Raw genomic sequence first — 19984 nt, 5'->3', positions numbered from 1 at the left:
AGTATTTTTCTCTACTGAAAAATGTTATGATTTGAAAGCCTAATGTCAAGGTGCAAAACAGATGCTGGGTTCCATTGGCAAGTTTGGAAGTTTCCCTATCCAGTTGTATACAGATTTCCATTGCTAGCCCTGTGCAGCGACAAGATATTGACATTTAAACCCATCACTGGTGAAGTTTGCCCCATTCTAGAACTAGGGCCAGAGTAATTTTGAATGGCAATTCCCCCATGTGAGGGAAACAAAAAAACATTTCTCTGGCAGGTTGCCTTTTTCTTTTTAGGTAGTTTGTTGAAGGCTCAAGGTGTGAAATTTTAGAAGTAGTCCCAGAGTAGATGAATTCTTTGCCATTGCAGGCCCATGTAGTAAATTTTATTTATCCCATGGTTCTCCAATTAGTTATATTGGTATCATCACCACAGGCAGTGGGAATATGTATGTACACAGCCATTTGTGCACATAACATGTGTGTATTATACAGGTAAAATAGTGCCTCTATATTAAGTCTGGAGTCTATTTTACAGTTAAAGAAGATATTCAGCCTCTTTGTTTTGCAAGATGAATGGTGCATCTTTCCCAAATTTACAGCACATAATTTGTGGGCAAAGATTGAATTTTCTGGAATTTGTAAGTAAATCTGTTACTTGGTTTATGAATTGAAATTAATTAAAAATTAGCCCTTTAAGGAAACTCTTTCCCCCTGTCTCTCACTTTTTGCCTGTTCCTTTCTGCTGATAAATGGCTGGCCTGCTATAATTTTCATTTTCCCTACAGTTAAAACTCCCAACCAGCTAGTGATGAGTGTGCAGTTAAGAAAATCAGTTTGCAATTAAACACCATTATTAATGATTTTTCTCCTATCTTTTCCAGTGTATTCAAAATTTTCCTTCAGTCAAAATGACCACTCATAACTTTGTGTGTGTGTGTGTGTGTGTGTGTGTGTGTGTGTGTTTGGTTTTGGGACCCACCAGGTACGTTCAGGGCTAGAAACTAACATGTCTTCAGTGCTTTCCTTCAAGTCATAGTACACTTTGCATGCTATTAAGTATATTAAGAAGGTTTGGGGCACCACAGCACTCCAGCAACCCCAGCAAGAGGGGACAACTATACATCTTATATGCGTTTTATCAAAAACCCAGGATGTTTCCCCAAATGAAAAATTTGTTTACAAGGGATGAAACGTCGCTAGGGATGTCATATCTAAAAATAAGGGAATGCCAAGTTATGGGACATCTCTTAACCACTCACTAATGCCCACACACATCATCTCCATGGATGCTGATAGACCCACATCTTCACAAGGAACTTCCATCGGCCTCCAACACACAAGAAAAACACACAACACATTAGTCGCCCTCACAGTATAATACAAAACTTTAATTACAGCTTCATATTTCCTCTACATGCACTCCACACATGCAACCTGAGCACACATCAACACTGAGTATTTGCTAATGTTGCGCGTGCTAGAGGAGAGAGAGAGAGATCAGACAAATACACACAAAATGTGGAACTACTTGGATCCACTAATGAAATTAAAGACATAGAATCACTGAAATGTAGAACTGGAAGGGAACCTCGATACGTCGTCTAGTCCAGTCCCCTGCACTCATGGCAGGACTAAGTATTATCTAGACTATCCCTGACAGGTGTTTGTCTAACCTGCTCTTAAAAACCTCCAAGGACAGAGATTCCACAACCTACCTAGGTAGTTTGGTCCAATGCTTAACTACCCTAACAGGTAGGAAGTTTTTCTTAATGTCTAACCTAACTCTCCTTTGCTGCAATTTAAACCCATTATGTTTTATCGTGTCTTCAGTGGATAAGGAGAACAATTTATCACCCTTCGTTTTATAACAACCTTTTATATATTTGAAGACTTTTGTCCCCATTCAGTCTTCTCATCTCTAGACTAAACAAACCCAGTTTTTCAATTTTTCCATAACAGGTTTTCTAGATCTTAAATCATTTTTGTTACTCTTCTCTGGACTTCTTCCAATTTGTCCACATCTTCCCCACAGTGTGATGCACAGAATTGAACATGGTACTCCAGTTGAGGCCTTATTAGTGCTAAGTAGCATGGAAGAATTACTTCTCATGTCTTGCTTACAACACTCCTGCTAATACATCCCAGAATGATGTTTGCTTTTTTCTGCAGCAGTGTTACACTGTTGACTCATTTAGTTTGTGATCCACTATAACCCTAGATCCTTTTCTGCATTACTCCTTCCTAGGCAGTCATTTCTATTTTGTATTTGTGTAATTGATTATGCCTTCCTAAGTGGAGTGCTTTGCATTTGTCCTTGTTGAATTAAATCCTATTTATTTCAGACCATTACTCCAGTTTGTCAAGATCATTTGGAATTCTAATCCTGTCCTCCAAAGCACTTACAACCCCTCCCAGCTTGGTATCATCCACAACTTTATAAATGTACTCTCTATGCTATTTGAAAATCATTTATGTTGACTAAAATGCTGAAAAATTCCACTCAGAAAGAAAAAAAGAGTCCAGGAGAAGGGGTTCTAACAGTTCTGAATGTAAAATAAAATTGTACTGCACTGAAGTATTTTAAAACATCTTAATTTTAGTGCTGTTACGTTACCATATGTACCTGAATACACAAATTGTATGAACGTGTGTTAAGTTTTCAGAAATAATACATGTTGGCACCAGCTAAGTATTTTAATCTCTAATAGACTTTTTCTAATGTTGCCTGAACACAATCTTGTTCCATCTTTATTAGATCTCTTCTGTTAAGTAAGTGATATTTGTTGGCCTCCTAAAACAGGTCTCACTGTATATAAATGATTTCTAAGCTGTTATGCCACTTGCAGTAACACATTTTAAGACTGCCTCAGGGATGGAATTGTGACGGTGATTGTGTAGGGCAGTTCGCAATGTGACAGTGGTAGCTTCATCCAGCATGAGTGAATGGAAAGAATCTGATTGAGCTGAAAAGAAACCACAACCCATGGGAGAGGGAAGAGATCAAATGAAAAAGCAAAGACCATAGCACAGAATGAGGAGAAGAGGAGACACAACAAGACCAGCTGCTTTTCAGCCACAGAGCAGCACATCCACAGTATGAGTGACACCAGATTAAAATTCCAAGGTCAGCTGGGCTTTATTCAGGTAACCTTTTGCTAAAACAATAGCAATTGGTCACTGTGGGGTCAGAGTGGGGAAATCACACCCACCATTGCATTACAAAGTCCACACTCACTATTCTTGTTGATAGTCCTGTTTAATCCAAGTGATAGAAGATGTGATGATATTTAAGGCAGAATTCTGTGAAAAATACAATTAAACATTGACATTTGAGATGTCCAAATGCCTCAGGTCACTACCATTGCACTAGCTACAGGAGATTTGTATGGACAGATGTAACAGCTACATGACTTCCTATGGTACACAAGTATATAGGCCTGCATCATTTTACATGGTCTTCCCTCAGTAAAAGCTGCCAGATTTTAAAAAAGATAAATATTAAAATATATATCCTACATCATCCTTGTGAGTCAAAAATAAAATGAAGGGGGTGTGAATATTTAGATTGAAAGGGTACATTTCACAAAACAAAAGTTGTACTGAAAATATGGGCATTTGTACACGCAATTATAAGTCACGCTTTGTGCAACTGTCTGGACAATGTCTGTTTTCCAAGGATGAATGCACATTTTGAAGGCATAATTTGGGCACCTATTTTGGGAAATTTGCCTCAAAGGAGATGAATATCAGGAGTGTCCTTGAAAGCAGACACCTTTCTCTCACACATTCCAAGTAGAAGTGTTGCAAAGTTAACTTGTCAAGAAGGCATGGATTGGACATGACATTCTGTGTTCAAGCCAATATTGACTGCAAGAATCTGGCTCCATTCCAAAATGCTAACTCTCATTATTGCAAAAAGATAGTTCACTTTATCTAATTATTCTTGCTATGCAGAAGGGTGTCATTCATATATATATATATATATATATATATATATTTTATATATAAAACAGTCAGATAAGGATAAGCCAAATACTTTAAAAACCATTATGTTCACCATCTTTTTAACACCTACACACTTAAATCAAAACAGAAAGCTAGTATTTATTCCACATGGCAGTCAAATCTCTACATGATGTACATCAGAGAGCAGCAAAATAAAATGTGCAAGTCACTCATGTGCCTTTTTGTTCTTGAATCCAAGACATGGCTTCCAGCCAGCTTAACTCAGCACTGCTACATGCCATAAGAGATTAAATAATAGAAGGCAGTTCATGGGAGGAAATCCTTAAAAGTCAGAATGCCTCAACGTGCCACTCTGCTGTCCATCATTTTCAGGCCAGGAGTTAAGGAGACAGCCTCACTTGTAGAAACTGGCAGCTTAATTTTGGCAGGAGAAACACTTGTGAAAAATTAGCAAGAGGAATTACTACAGACAAGAGAGATCGGGATGGTGTGATGGGGTATACAAACCCCACCCAGGACCACAGGGGGTTAAAGAGCTGCACTGGGCTCAACCAGTTCCATCCCATCATATCTGCAAGGCTTGCACAAAGCTGAAGGAAGAATTTAAAAGGAGAGCAAAACAGCTCACCTGCAGGCAGACCAGGGAAGAGAACAGACATTCAAACATCAGCTCCCGAGGAAAGGGCTGACTGAAGGCAGGAGCTTCCCAGCCAATTCAGTTGGTATTCACTGGAAGTCAGGAAAAAGGGGAAAAGGATATATCCAGTGTCTGGCAAGAGAGGTTTCAGGCAATAAGAGCTGGAACTGCATTAATCAACTCCTGTGAAGACCTGCTTAGCAGACTGTGCTCAGAAAGGAACTGGCAAGAATGTTCTGGGAACAGTGAGGGGCCTTTGGTTGAGGCACGGTAGAGTTCAGAACTAACCAAAAGGCATTACATAGAGTTAAACAGTGGAACGGCTAGAGGTGTTCCTTCATGACTGTTGATGGATACATAATTGAGATAATCCTCTGCACATTATCATAAACATATGGAGAACTCTATAGCTTTCAATAGTCCTCATTTCATCGGTACACTGTGTATGCAATAGACTAAGGATCAGATCCAAAGCCCAGTGAAGTCAACATAAAGACTTGCACTGATTTCAGTGGGCCTTGGATAAGAGCCTAAATCCAGACAGGCAGAGCCTAGTAAAATTAAAGTTCTTCTAATTCACCATCACCCTCATAAATAGTATCAGCTATGCAATTTATAGTGAAGGTCTCCCTCACACAAATGTATTAGGGCCAAAAAATCAGAAGCATTAACACATATGAAGTATTTTTCATGCAATTAGTTTGTTCAACCTTTTATTTAAAGCTTTATGAAAGAAGGTTGGTTCCTGGAGTTTCTGTCCTACCCTCTAATTTACTAAACCATATGGGAATGCTTTAGAAGTAAAATGATGGAAGAAGAAATATTAGCTGTTAAGAACTTAAATGCAGGTGAGATTCAAATATCACTGTGAATAGTTACTTTGCAGTCAATACCTATAAGCTCATTTGTATTGGAAATTATTAATATTTCACCCCTAGGTACTTTGGAAGAAAACGCTAAATTCTGCAAATGATTAAAGAGAATAAATCACTTTTTACACAAAAGGCACATTGAAATAGGCTATGAATACTGAATGAACCTTGAGAATTTTTATTTTGGCACAAAGCCTTAGCCTCCCTTAAAATGCGTGATACACAATCTTTTTTTGTTTAATATACTAGATGCCTTCCCAGTACAATTGATATTCTTGATTCCTAAGCTAACATATGCTACTCTAAATTATTTATTTAAAATGTGCTTCCAAACATTTTTGGAAGAAGGAAACCCAAGATAGCAGCAAACTTTTAAATTATTGACCTTTCACCCTAAGTATCCCTAAAACTCATCTGAGACAACATTTAATTTCTAAACTGAAATGTCAAAACATTCCCTCCACCACCACCCGCAGTCTTTTTTTACCTAGCATCAATCTAGTTTTACACATTTCTATTTACATTAATTTAGTTCACATGAAAGATGATAGGCCTGTGTAACCATGCAGTATGGCAGTATCAGAAGATTTACCCTATTTACTACTAGTGCTGGGCAGGGGTGGCTCCAGGCACCAGCACACCAAGCTCATGCCTGGGGCGGCAAGCCACAGGGGGCGCTCTGCCGGTTACAGCAAGGGCGGCAGGCAGGTTGCCTTCGGCAGCATGCCTGCGGAGGGTCCGCTGGTCTCGCGGCTTCGGTGGACCTCCTGCAGGTGTGCCGCCGAATCCGCGGGACCGGAGACCTCCCGCAGGCAAGCCGCCGAAGGCAGCCTGCCTGCCGTGCTTGGGGCGGCAAAATACCTAGAGCCGCCCCTGGTGCTGGGTGGTGGCTATAGCCTCCCAGAATCCTAGAACAGCAATCTGAGGCATAAAACTAAGAAAAACAAAGATTATTCAGAGTTGACACTCCTTTCAAGATGAATGGAGGCTGTTTGCACCTCTCTCTCTGGCATAAATCCTCCTCTTTTCTCTCTGGCAGCTCTGGAGGTCCCTAACAGCCCTGCCTCAGTGGGGTGGCCTGTGGGGAAAAATCTGTTCACACCCACCCCAAAGGAACTCCCTAATACACAGGTCAGTTGCTCAGGCTGTGTCCTGGTAACAAGATTGGGGCAATAACCCATAGACACCACATTTTTTTCAGGCTCTCTACACTCTCAGAAAGACACCCCCCAGTTAACATTCATTTCACATTTTGAATATTCTCTTTGCATAAGGACTTGACTTTTTCACAAAGTTTAAATTGTGTAGAACTTAACTGGTTATGAAAAGCTTCCTATTTGTCACTGATAGGTGGGTTTGTCTAGTCCTGGACCTGTAGATTTAAGTCATCTGAATTAGGTGCAGCACTGTCAGCATCTGTGCAAGCTTCTGTACACATTGCTCCCTGCTTATTTGCCTCAACTGTATTGAGGAAGAACCACTTCTGCTATGAACTAGTGAACTCTGAGATCCACTTTTTGAAACATGATAAACAAGAACTCATAAGTAGGGGATGGAAGATGCTTAGGTTTCATAGGGTACCGTGATTGGAGAATCAGGCTCAGTGTTTCTAAACAGAACAAACATTGGTGCAGTGCAGATTTAAAAAAATTTATTAAAGTGAATGTTTGAAATGAAAGATACACAAGTTGAGAGGGAAGGTACTGTACATCTGGGGTCAGGCTCGGGTTATGGGGGATTACAGATATCGTTTGCAAGGATGAAAAGATACACACATATTGCATAACCGGCATAGACTCAGATTGGGGTGCAAGGGTTTTTAAAAGTGTCAGTGGATAAGCGGGCTTGGGTACGCCACCCATGGGATGAATAAGGAATCCAAGTCAGTATCGGTGTAGCAGATAAGTACATGGATGGGGTACGTCCCTTGGTCCGTCAGGGAAGGAAGTGGGTTACATTCAAATTTTTAGTTTTGAATGTAACTTTGGTACAACTGTACAATGTAACAACTAACTTCTAATCCAGTTTATGTGAGACTCCAGAGCAACACAGAGCTTTCTTCATCACAAGGCAATTTTCCAAGCAAGCGCTATACTTGGCTACTCAACCACTAGTCTGTTATGATCACTAGCTCAATCATAGAAACTACTGTAAAAGCTGGCAATCTGCATGTCTGTTTAAACAACAGCCGACTGAAAATCAAGAGAAATTACATGGGCAAAACTCACCGAGCTGAATTTGAGGTGTCACTCATTTTTGTATAAAGACAAAACTTCCACTCTAATTTGCATAATACACTCTGTGGACGTCATTTGGTTTTTATTCTACTGGTGCCCTTTTGAATTATAGTCTTTAATTTCTCTTGTCAATTTCTTCAAAACTTCCTGAGCATTATGTAAATGAGTCAGTAAATATAACATGTGGTTTCCAAAGAAAGGACAACACAACAAGGGCCTTTTGTAATCACAATAATTCAACACATTTCTAAATGTAATGCACTGGCAATAAAATAAAGAGGAAGCCTGTAAAATCTGGTTTACTGAATAAAGCAGAAGTCAGATTAAATGAAATGAAAACAATGAATGCATTCTTTTTACTGTGCTCAGGTCACAGGATTTAAATGTTAAAACAATATAAGATCCCATTGATCATGAGAGGAACACTCAAAGGGCCAATGTTAGGGTGCAGCCGAGCAGCACTCAACACAGGTTTCAAGGACAAAATTTTACAGAATTACTGGAAGTCAAGAACAGTGCTATGTATGGCACAGTCAAAGGGTTGAACTGCAGTGAATCTAAAATACAAATGAGAATTAATTCTCAAGGAGGAACCTGAGTGTAAGCACAGAGGAGTTTACCAATTCAATCTTATAATTTTTAGAGACAGTTAAGAGGTAACTTGATCACTATCTATAATTGAGTATGTGGGGAGCCGAAATGTGATACTAGAAGGCCCCCTTCAATCTAGCAAAGTATAACAAGGTTCAGTGGCTGGAAGTTGTAACCAGATAAATTCAGACAAGAAATAATGTGCACATTTTTCACAGTCAGGGTAATTAACCACTGGAACAACTTGCCACAGCCCCTGAGTAGGCTACTCCTGCTGAAACCCTCTTGCAGTCCCCGAAGTGCATCCCTATTATGTGGCAGGCCTGCGCCTCCACTTTGCCTTGGGGTGGGATCTCATGATCCAACTGGGTCTCCAGTTTATACTCTCAGTTGCCAGCTGTGTTATTTAGCTAGCACAATGGGCCTGGCACCTGCAGGAGCTATCCTCCCGGAGCCTGTGACAGCATGTGTTTGCAGTGAAACGGAAACAGCTACTTCAAAACAAAGCATGATTTATTCTGCCCATAAGGTACACAGCACTTAGAGAAGTGGATTTAAAATAACAAACACACATTCCCTTATGTACGCTTAACCTCTTTATCCATAGCCCAGGCAAGTCTGGTTTATTCCCTGTCTACAAGTTGAAAGAAACAGCCTAGACTGCTTGCAGCCTGCTCCCTCTCCAAAAAGAAACACTAGAAAGGGAAAAGGTACAGAGAAGGGCAACAAAAATTATTAGGGGTATGGAATAGCTTCCATATGAGGAGAGATTAAAAAGACAGACTGTTCAGCTTGGAAAAGAAATGACTAGGGGGGGGATCTGATAGACATCTATAAATTCATGAATGGTTTGGAGAAAGGATAAACAACACTCCCTTATTCCCTTTCACATAACACATGAACCGGGGGTCACCCAATGAAATTAATAGGCAGCAAGTTTAAAACAAACAAAAGGAAGTACTTCTTCACACAACATACAGTCAACCTGTGGAACTTTTTCCCAGGGCATGGTGTGGAGGCCAAATGTATAACTGGGTTCAAAAACCATTCTACTGGGGAGGGAGTTGGAAAGGAAGTTCTGCAGAGAAACTGTGTGGCCTATGAATAGCACATAGCCAAGTTATGGGAGCTTCACTTTAGAGCAGTGGCTCTCAAACTTGTTCTGCTGCTTGTGCAGGGAAAGTCCCTGGTGGCCCGGGCTGGTTTGTTTACCTGCCGTGTCCACAGGTTCGGCTGATCGCGGCTCCCACTGGCCGCGGTTCACTGCTCCAGGCCAATGGGAGCTGCTGGAAGTGGCGGCCAGTACATCCCTCAACCCGCGCCACTTCCAAAACAGCTCCCATTGGCCTGGAGCAGTGAACCGTGGCCACTGGGAGGCCTGATTGGCCAAACCTGTGGACGTGGCAGGTAAACAAACCGTCCCAGTCCGTCAGGGGTTTTCCCTGCACAAGTGGCGGAACAAGTTTGGGAACCAGTGCTTTAGAGTAATACAGAGGAGCAAATTGTGGACAGGTGCCACTGTTACATATAAAGTGTAAACATATCAATAAATAATAATTGATGTATGATGCTAGCACATATGAGCCACAGTCAAAAATCATTGTGCTTACACGTCTATAGTGAAATGAGTATCTTCCCTGGAGGGCTTAACCAACAGAATCAAACAAAAATTACTTTAAAAAATCAAATACAGAAGAGGTAGAATGAAGGCTGTTGTGGGAACCTTCACTCTCAATTATCTATTTCTGTTTGTTTAAAGTCTCAGCCTTAACACTGCATTAACATATGTATTTGCATATAAATAGAAGTAAATTAATGAAGGGATACAAGAAAACTGAACAGGAAGGCTGCTAGCATTTAATAAGGCTGTTAAATATGCTGATTTTATTGTTTAGATTAAAACATCAGCCTTTGCAAATTATCTTAGTGATTCCTAATTCATAATGAAAAAATTATATCAATGCTGGGGTTTGATAAAGAATTCTATAATCTTTCTGATTCACTCTACCAAATGCAGTTAAAAGTTATTAGATTGCTAACACTCTAACTTTTGTATAACATATTATTCTGCAGGAAAATTAAACACCCATCTAAGATCCACTTTCCTTTGTATGAGGAAAAATGTTGCACAACTTTAACAGAAGCATTCCAGTATATGATATGCTGTATTATAAGAAAATTATTTCCATACACTGGAGAACTGAAAATCCATGGAGAATCACACCAGCGAAAGTTCAGTAACAATAATATGTAATTGATAGTTAAAATTAAGTTCAGGAGTTATCAATAAGCCCTCATGGTGTGAACTTGCAGCCCCCATTAACACTAATTACAGTGGCACAGCAGCACCATTGTACTTGTACCATTGTGTCATTACTTCTGTTTAAAGGTCGATATTTCTAAGTCCTCTAAAATCAACATGGTCACTTGGATTCCTTGGACATTTGGTGTGCCTCAGAAGAGTCACTTGAGACAGGGACAGTGAAGATGTAAGCCCTGAAAATAACCAGTGTCAGTTTTAACAAAGGGAGTGCAAGGCACCACTAAATCCTCACAGGACCCAAACCGAGACCGGTATTTACAAAAATGTACATTTGTATAGTGTCCATGCGCCAATACAAAACAACAGCTACAGGGTTTCCATTCCTGCCATCTTATATGCTTTAAAGCTCAGCACCTATAAGTGTTCCAAAATCCAAATAGTTACTCAGATCACTTAGAAATTTGGTGCACCACATGGGGACATGGGTAGTGTTAGTGATCCAAATTTGGGGTCATTTGAGGTCCGAGTTACTTGCCTCCTCCCTCCACAAAATGTTTTCCTTCTGCTGCCTTGTTCTGTTAAACAGAGAAGTACTAATGAGTGAATGAATGTGTAAACAGGTTGACTCACCCCTGCGGCGCCTCCTGCTGGTTGCTCTCCAAAGTTAGCTCAGTCCAGCCCTGGAGCTCCCTCTGCAGGCTGGTGATCCACCTGTTCATAGGCCCCCGTGTCCCTCCCTGGACCCGGTGCCCTTCTACATGGGGCGCTGCCCCCTAGCAGCAACCCCTTTCTCTCTGGGTCTCCCTTTCTCTCTCAGGGAACCCCCACCCTCTATCCCTACCTTGCCTCAGTATTTGGCTACTGCCAGTCATTATCTAGCCCCACACTCTGGGACAGACTGCAGTATCAGCCTACTCATCATAGGCAAAGTTGGGTTTGGACCTGCTGCCTTGCCTACCCCTAGGTTGCCCCCTGCAACCCCCAGTACCTATTGGCCTATTGCTAGGCCGCAGCCTGGGGCTTTCTAGGCTGGAGCTTCCCAGCTCCTCAGCCTTCCCCAGCCCTGCTTCACTCAGGTACCTATCCTCAAGCTAAGCAGCCAGGCCCATCCCTCTCTGAAGTCAGAGAGAGACTGTCTGGCCTCTGGCTTCCCTGGCCTTTTATAAGGCCTGTGGCTCAGTTTGGGGCGTGGCCCCAGCTGCAGCCACTTCCCCAATCAGCCTAGCCTGAAGGCTGTCTTCTCAAGCCCTGCCAGGCCACTTTTTAAACCCCTTCGGGCAGGAGCAGGGTCCACCCTGCTACAGAATGACAGACCTCATTGAGATTGTTAGCTGTGAACTTACCCTGACATTCCCCTCTGGTGTTATCTGGATCGGTGATCTGCTAGGTCACTCCAATCCTTGACTCTGGGAGCCAGTCTTACCCTGCTCTGCTATGAGAACCCCCACCCCTGGGCTGTTCACGCACAGCCTCTAGCATGCAAGCTGCTCCTTGGATTGTGCAACCAAATGACATTAGCCAATATCTCCGGTCCCAGACACAACCCTAGGAACCTCCGTTTTGCAGTGTCTAGTTATGCCCACTGGATGCTGCAAGCTTATACGAGTTCATCAATTTAACAAAGAAATTGATATGTACCAAGCTTGTTGTCCCAAGGGGAGTCTCTGACATGTTTCAAACTAAACACACTGCTTCAGGTAGAATAAACAAACAGATTCTTTAACTACAAAGATAAATTTTAAGTGATTATAAGTCAAAGCATAAGTCAGATTTGGTCAAATGAAATAAAAGCAAAATTCATTCTGTGCTTCAGTGCCCTTACAAACTTAGATGCTCCACACCACAGGCTGGCTGACTGCTCTTCAGCCAGGCTCTCCCCTTTGATCAGCACTTCAGTCGCTTGGTGGTGGTGTCTGTAGATGGAGGTGGAAGAGAGAGAAAGAGCATGGCAAAAGTCTCTCCCTTTTATCATGTTCCTTCTTCCCTCTTGGCTTTGCCCCCACCTTCAGAGTCAGGTGAGCATTACCTCATCGCAGTCCCAAACTGACCAAAGGAAGGGGGTGACTCACTTGAGAGTACAACAGATCCTTTTGTTGCTGCCCAGGCCAGCGTCATTTGTTCCCATGAGGCTGGGCTGGGTTTGTCCCATGTATACCCTGATGAGGTGTGAACTGCCTCTCTGCTCTTGAAGAGTTTTTGCCTGGGCTTATTTTAAGCCATGAGGATACATTTTCAGCCTCATAACTATACATTTGAAATTATAACCTATAACATTACTGTAACAACAATTACTATAACATCACTATAACGACAACGTTCAGTGCATCGTGAGCCTTCCGAAGACACCCAACATGACAAACTTTACATTGTATACCACACAATCATTTTACAAGGCTGAACATGGGGGTCCTGTGTGTTCCCCCAAGGTACAGAGCATCACACTTACCCTTCAATTAACATAACTAAGGCCTGGTGCACACTACACAGTTAGGCTGACGTAAACTACCTTCTGTCGACCTAGCTGTAGAAGTACCTTCACTTAAATTGACTCCTGACAATATGAGTGACTCTCTACACACATTTAGTAACATCACCTCCCCTAATGGCAGGTCAATGCAGAGTCAGTGTAGACACTGCATTGCTTCCATCAACTGTTACTGGCTTTCAGGAGCCACCCCACAATGCCCCACACCGACAATTCAATCAATTCAAATGCTCCTGGGGAGGACATGCACTGCCAACACAAGGAGCCAAGCGTGCACACACACACACAAGTGATTTAATAACTACGGTGGCTGTATGCTGACGTAAGGCAACATAATTTTGTAGTGTAGATATGGCCTAAATATAAGTTAATTACAAGCCCTCACCTAACACAAAAGACATTTTGAACTGAGGGTATGTCTATACTAAAACTGCTACAGAGGCATATCTACAGTGCTTCAATGTAGACATTACTGATGAGAGGGTTTCTCCCATCCCTGCAGGTAACACACCTCCTCAAGAGGCAGTAGCTAAGTCAATGGAAGCATTATATTTTGATGGGAATGTAATCAAAATATTTTGCAGAAAAAAATTAGACATGTGAATGCTTCCTGGAAGGGGCACTAAGGGGCAGAAGAGTGGGGAAAGAGGAGGAGAAGGGTTGGGGGCTGAAGTAAAAAGAGGAGGTTAGGGGGGAGGATAAAGCAGGATGGGTGGTATGGGAGGGGAGAGAGGTTAGGAACTCAAGTGAGGAAGCTGTGGGAGCTAGGGGGACTGGAGGGGTGGGACACTGGGATGGTGGACGTGGGAGTGAGTGTCGGGGAATGAGGGAGAATAGAGGCCGAGATATCAGTGAAACCCACATTCTTCCCTCCAATGTGCCCATATCTGGGGAGCCCTTGCCCCTTTAGGGGGATCTGAGCAGCCCTCCCTCCCTCCATGTGATGTAGGGTATGGGGGGGTTCCCCCTCACTGGTTTCTGAGCCCCTCTCACTGCCTTCTATGTGTGTATGCCAGGGTCTAGTGGGTCCCATGCCCATCTACAGGGGTTGGACACCACCTCCCTATCTCTCCTCATGTGAGCCAGTTCAGGGATGGCGGGTTGCCTATTGGGATGGTTTGAGGCCCCCTCCCTGCTGCAGGATCTGGGGAAGTACTGCCTGTTTGAGTGGGGATCTAGCACTGGTATGTCTCCTCAAACTCAGAATTACCTCCTCCCCCAGCTTATGTGACCTCTCAGTGGGGTATGATGCTGTATCATGAGTCCCTTTGGGGAAGTACAACAGTTCCAGCTCCACAGGACTGCTGAGACCACTCACTCTGCAGCACAGGTGCTGAAAAATCAAAGAGAGGCTCTGAGCTGTAAAGGCTGTCCCTTTCCCTGCCTCTGTCCCTGACTGACCTTATGAGGCTCTGGAGAAGAGGTGGTTAGAGTATCTGAGAGTCGCCAGCAGAGACTGGAACAGAGAAGCAATGTGGAAACTGCCAAATTCCTGCCTCCAATTTGGAAAGACTCCCTAGCTTGTGGGAATAGAGAAAGGTTCTTTTTAAGAAGTCAGTCTGACTTCACTTCATGTTCTCTTCATTCAGCTTCCCACCCTGAGTGCCTGTTTTCTGCCACACTAAGACTACTGTCAGGTACTCTGCATGGGACTATACCTTAACTACAGCTTTGTAAGAGTATCTGGACAGGAGTATATGCCACACCGCCTGCCTGTTGGTTTCCAGGTGAAGTTTAAAATGTTGACTGTACTTCTCTCCGTGCACCATACTTCCACAGGTGAAGTCAGCAGAGGCGCTTGAGCTAAAGCTCCACAGGTATACATGAGAAACGGCTTCTGAGCAAGTGTTCTTTGTGGAGGCCTCACAACTTCAGAATTCACACTCCCACAGCCTCCATTGCCTTAGTCTATGTCTACACTCCTCACCTTACAATGGCACAGCTGGGCTGCTACAGCCGCACCGTTGTAACGTACGCAGCATAGCCGCTCTTTGTGCCAGGAAGAGAGCTCTCCAGGCAACAAAATAAAACCACCCCCAATGGGGGGGATGGGTGGGGGGTAGCTTCATCATTGGGAGAGCATCTCCTGCCAACAAAGCACTGTCCACACCAGTGATTTTCGTCATTTCAACTTTTTTCGTTCGGGAGTGTTTTTTCACACTCCTGAGCAACAAAAGTTTTAACAATGAAACATAGCCTTAAGTCTGAAATAGGCCAAATCTGAAAATCTTCAAGTCATGCTGTAAACCATATCTTGCCACCCGGGCAGATAAAAATGGGGAGCTTTGGAATAGAAAAATTTAAGAAGGGGAAATAATGGAGAGGGAGGGGGATTTAATCTTCTGAGTTATCTGGTTTGCTGGTGGTGGGTAATTATAAGGGGAGCTGGTAGCAAACTCTATATGTAGGTTGCCTAACACTTTCCAGTACAAAGGATTCTTGTGACCTTTTCTATGAGAACCTCTCATATCTCCATTGTTTGCAGCAGGCCTTTGAAAATTGGACCAGGAAAATACCTTTTCTTTGAACCATGAAATTCCATTTAGCTTTTGCTTAATTATAAACTGTTAAATACATAGGTACCTCTCAGTATTTCAAGGGACATTGCTCATTTTAGTCCCCACGTTCCATACAAATCTGATGTCTCCTCAATGAAAAATCATTGACATCGATAATACAGAATCAGAGAACTGAAGTTATACAAAGAGTTATTTATACTGAAGGAATGGCTCCCAGAACATTTTAATTTTCCTGCAGGAATGATTTTTTCTGCCCCTCATGTTTGGTTTTTGTCATACATAGTACCTCAGCTCTTGGCAGGTTGAGAAGCATGTACACAGGCACCCAGGGAACCCTACCCCCCTTTGACTCCTCTGATATGGCTCTCCTCTCTGGTAAATGGAAGGAGGGTCAGAGAATGGAAATCACCGGCATACCTGTCACTACTGATTTAATTGGGACATGCCCGGGTTTTGAGAACCTACTCTGGGAAGTTTCTGGTCTGATCAGTGTCATAGGACTGTGTAGCAGAGATATGTATAGTATAGAAGAAAAGGACTTTGTGAAGAGATCCAAGCTCAAATGTCACATTTTGGTTACTAAGTCTATCCGTATGATAAAGCAGAGAAATCAGACTCACCAAGATCTAGATGAATGCCTGGAACAAATGAATTGAGAAAGAACATCAGGATAACAAATCCCAACACAGTCAGGCATTTGATGAGAAGTATTTTGTCTGTTATTCTGTGCTGTAGGTAGGAAAAACATTCACAACTATGTTACAGAAGAATTTATTATACTGTACACACTTTCAATCCCACATGCATTTGTAAGGAATAAATCTCTTACTGTAAAGGAAAGGTGATACAGGAAGAGAAAAGTAAAAATCTTAAGTTAGGAAAAAGATTCTTTTGGGTGGAAAAAAAGAAAATTCTGTAGAAACAATTCCATTTTAGACAACAAAAATCTTTTGACATTAGTTACAACTTCTAAATTTGTTTCGTATGTAATTGATAATAAAGGAAGCCTATTTTTAAACATTTTTATTATCGTACTGAATGTTAGGTAAGTGATTACAATTTAGCAGAGGCAACAGTAGATTTAAGACCCTTAATACAAATGTGAATAGCAGGAATCTGCAGGTCATGACTGCTCAAAATGTTCCTATTTGTTCAGCTACCCCAGTTTTAACTTTATTGTAATGGGAACAGTAACACTGAAATGCAATTTCCATTATAATCATGGCTCAGTGTTGTCTGTGATTCCATGGCACAGAAATAAATGAACCCCTTGCTATTGAATTCGGCTCCAAAATCTTAGAACCTAATCCACAGGTTCTACTCTTTCCCTTTATTCATCATTCTAGTCTCCATTTTCTACCTAATTCCAGCACTCTCCTTTCCTGACCCCTGTTTTTCCCCAAGATCCATATTCTTATCACCAGTCCCCATCTTCTCCCCCATTTCTCTCTAGTTTCCTTTTTTAGTCCCAGTCTTCTCTATTGTCTTCTGGTTCCTCTCTCTAGTCTCACTTGCTCCACCGAGATTCCTCCCTCACCTCATCCTAATTCCTCTGTATAGTCCCCACCTTCTCCCACTCTCTGTCCTGGCATTCCCCTCTCTAGTCGCCATTTTCTTTATACACACCCATACCCACACCCACACACACAAACACACACGGTTAAGACTATTTAAAAATCTGATCCCACTTTACACTAATGTTCTTTTAATAAGAGGTTGATTAGATTGTAGCTTTTTGAAACAGGGACTGTGTTTGTTCTGTGTCTATGCTGCACATAGTATTGCTAGCCCTGGTCCATGACTGGTGTTCTTAGGTGCTATCACACCACAAAAAATATATTAATATTTATGTCATCAACATATTTATATTATGTTATAGATGGTAATAAGGATATCAGTAGAAGATGCTCTCTATAGCTACAAGCCATGATATAAGCAACCTGTTGATCTTTTGCAATCTATAACAATGGATTAGCAATTTATTAAACCATCAATTAATCATGTATTAACAGTTTATTAAAAGTATTTATAAATGGAAACTCAGTATAAAGTGTGACCAAAAAATATCATTAAGTAAATTTAAGGTTGCAGGTACATATCGGACAGGTGTGTGTGTGTGTACATACCTAAAGTACATTATAGTTAAAACAAAAAAAAATAAGAAACACGGGGAATTCAAACTTAAGGTTAAACTTAAAAGAAACTTTAACATCTGAATGTGCTACCTTAACTCTGTCCCATTCAGAAGTCAGCACACCAGCTTTTCTTCCCTGCATGGAGAGTATTTGATAGGTGCACTGAATTGGTTCCTGCTTTTTCTGCTAGGATATACTTCAAAATATCATCTGTGTACCAAATCAGAGGCCCAGTTCTTCTGAAACTTAGTATAATTGCCATTTACCTACCTTTTTTTGGAGCTCCTGAATATTTGTTTCCCAGTTTTTATCTTCTTGTGAAATTTGTCTGAAAGAAAAGGACACATGCCCTTTAGTTATGAAATTAGAGTTCTGCCACAATCTTTACACAGTATTGGAATGCGTCCTCTTTATTACAACTAACTCCTCTCACACAGGGCTGTCCCTAGCTGTTCTGGGGTCCTACACCCACCCACTCCCCGCGTGTGGGGTGTGTGTGGGGCCCCAGGCCTATGAGGGGGGTGGGCACCAGGCCTCTGCAGGAGAGGAGCAGGGAGGCTGGCCCCAGGCCTCTGTGGGGGGAGGGATGGCTTGGGGGGTAGGAGGGAACCACCCCCCAGTACTCACCGGCAGCGCGGCTGGAGCTGAGTTGCTGCACTCCCGTCGCCAGTGAGTGCAGTCCCAGCCCTGCTGCACTCCTCAGGCAGGGGAGTGGGGGCGGGGCTGGGCAGGGGCAAGAAGAGGCAGGGGCCCTGGGGAAGGGCTGGAGCAGGGGCTGGAGCAGCACGCAGCTGCTCAGTGCACCAGGAAATTTCGTGCCCCAAATTTCCTGGTGCCCTACGCAGCTGCGTGCTTTGCGTATGGGTAAGGACGGCCTTGCTCTCACATTTAGACCATCCTCTTACTTATAAAGCAATTCATTCTAAGGATGAAACCGTGGCCTTATTACACCAATAGCAAAACTCCCATTAACTTCAATGGGACAAGGATTTCACCTTAAAAACCCAATCCTGCAATGCAATCCATTAGCACATAGACCCTATGCTTATGAAAAGTCCCACTGACTTCAAAGGAACTCTGCACCATTTTAGGCCTGAACTAACAAACTTCATTGCAGGACTGAGGCCAAAGACTGTAGTTAGCTCCTGCACCAGTTCTGGAAGTTGACATGTGCCATTTTGAGATAAAACAATGGTCATGTGCCAGCAAATTAAAGAAGTATGGATTGGATGAATGGACTATAGGGTGGATAGAAAGCTGGCTAAATTATTGGGCTCAACAGGTAGTGATCAACAGCTCGATGTCTAGTTGGCATTAGTATCAAGCAGAGTTCCCCAGGGGTCGGTCCTGGGGCCAGTTTTGTTCAACATCTTAATTAATGACCTGGATGATAGGATGAATTGCACCATCAGCAAGTTTGCAAAAAGGACACTAAGCTGTGGGGAGAGATAGATACACTGGAGGGTAGAGATAGGGTCCAGAGTGACCTAGACAAATTGGAGGATTGGGCCAAAATAAATCTGATGAGGTTCAACAGGGACAAGTGCAGAGTCCTGCACTTAGAAAGGAAGAGTCCCATGCACCGCTACAGGCTGGGGGACCAACTGGCTAAGCAGCAGTTCTGCAGAAAAGGACCTGGAGATTACAGTGGACGAGAAGCTGGATATGAGTCAGCAGTGTGCCCTTGTTTGCCAAGAAGGCCAATGGCATATTGGGCTGTATTAGTAGGAGCATTGCCAGCAGATTGAGGGAAGTGATTATTCCCCTCAATTCGGCAATGGTGTGGCCACACCTGGAGTATTGCATCCAGTTTCTCCTCCACCCTCCCCCCAACTACAGAAGGGATGTGGACAAATTGGAGAGAGTCCAGCAGAGGGCAACGAAAATGATTAGGGGGCTGGGTCACATGACTTACGAGGCTGAGGGAACTGGGTTTATTTAGTCTGCAGAAGAGAAGAGTGAGGTGGGATTTGATAGCAGCTTTCAACTATCATTTGCATTTTATAATGAAATTTTTAAAATCTCGATTACTTTATTTAGTTATCAGTATAGTCAGCTCTTCCAGCATACCCTGGGGTTCAGGAGTTGTGCTGTTAACAGTAATGGATTACATATCGCTGCATTATGCTGAAGGAATCCTGACTTCCAGCATCAATGAGGTAGTTTATATGCACACTTCAGAAGTTCTCTCTTTGGTAAATCATGATTTCTTATAATATTTTATTTCCTTTTTCTTAAATTGCCTGATTTTGATCATGATTTGATGATTCATAAAATAAACCTGCCAGACTAT

The 19984-nt window shown here is 42.5% G+C and overlaps 1 protein-coding gene across 2 annotated transcripts in view; it reads right to left on the bottom strand.

The window, feature by feature from the left end:
* Positions 1-19984, bottom strand: part of OCA2 (OCA2 melanosomal transmembrane protein) — a 313888-nt gene that overhangs the window by 123254 nt on the left and 170650 nt on the right. For both annotated transcript variants that reach the window (XM_045005021.1, XM_045005030.1), the window contains exons 16-17: positions 17962-18019; positions 16177-16285 (exon numbers count right to left, since the gene is read on the bottom strand). In XM_045005021.1, coding sequence (XP_044860956.1) covers positions 16177-16285; positions 17962-18019 — 167 coding nt within the window. The remainder of the gene's footprint in view (positions 1-16176; positions 16286-17961; positions 18020-19984) is intronic.

The sequence above is a fragment of the Mauremys mutica genome, chromosome 1, assembly GCF_020497125.1.
Source record: "Mauremys mutica isolate MM-2020 ecotype Southern chromosome 1, ASM2049712v1, whole genome shotgun sequence".
NCBI lineage: Eukaryota > Metazoa > Chordata > Testudines > Geoemydidae > Mauremys > Mauremys mutica.
This window is presented reverse-complemented; position numbering and strand designations above follow the sequence as displayed.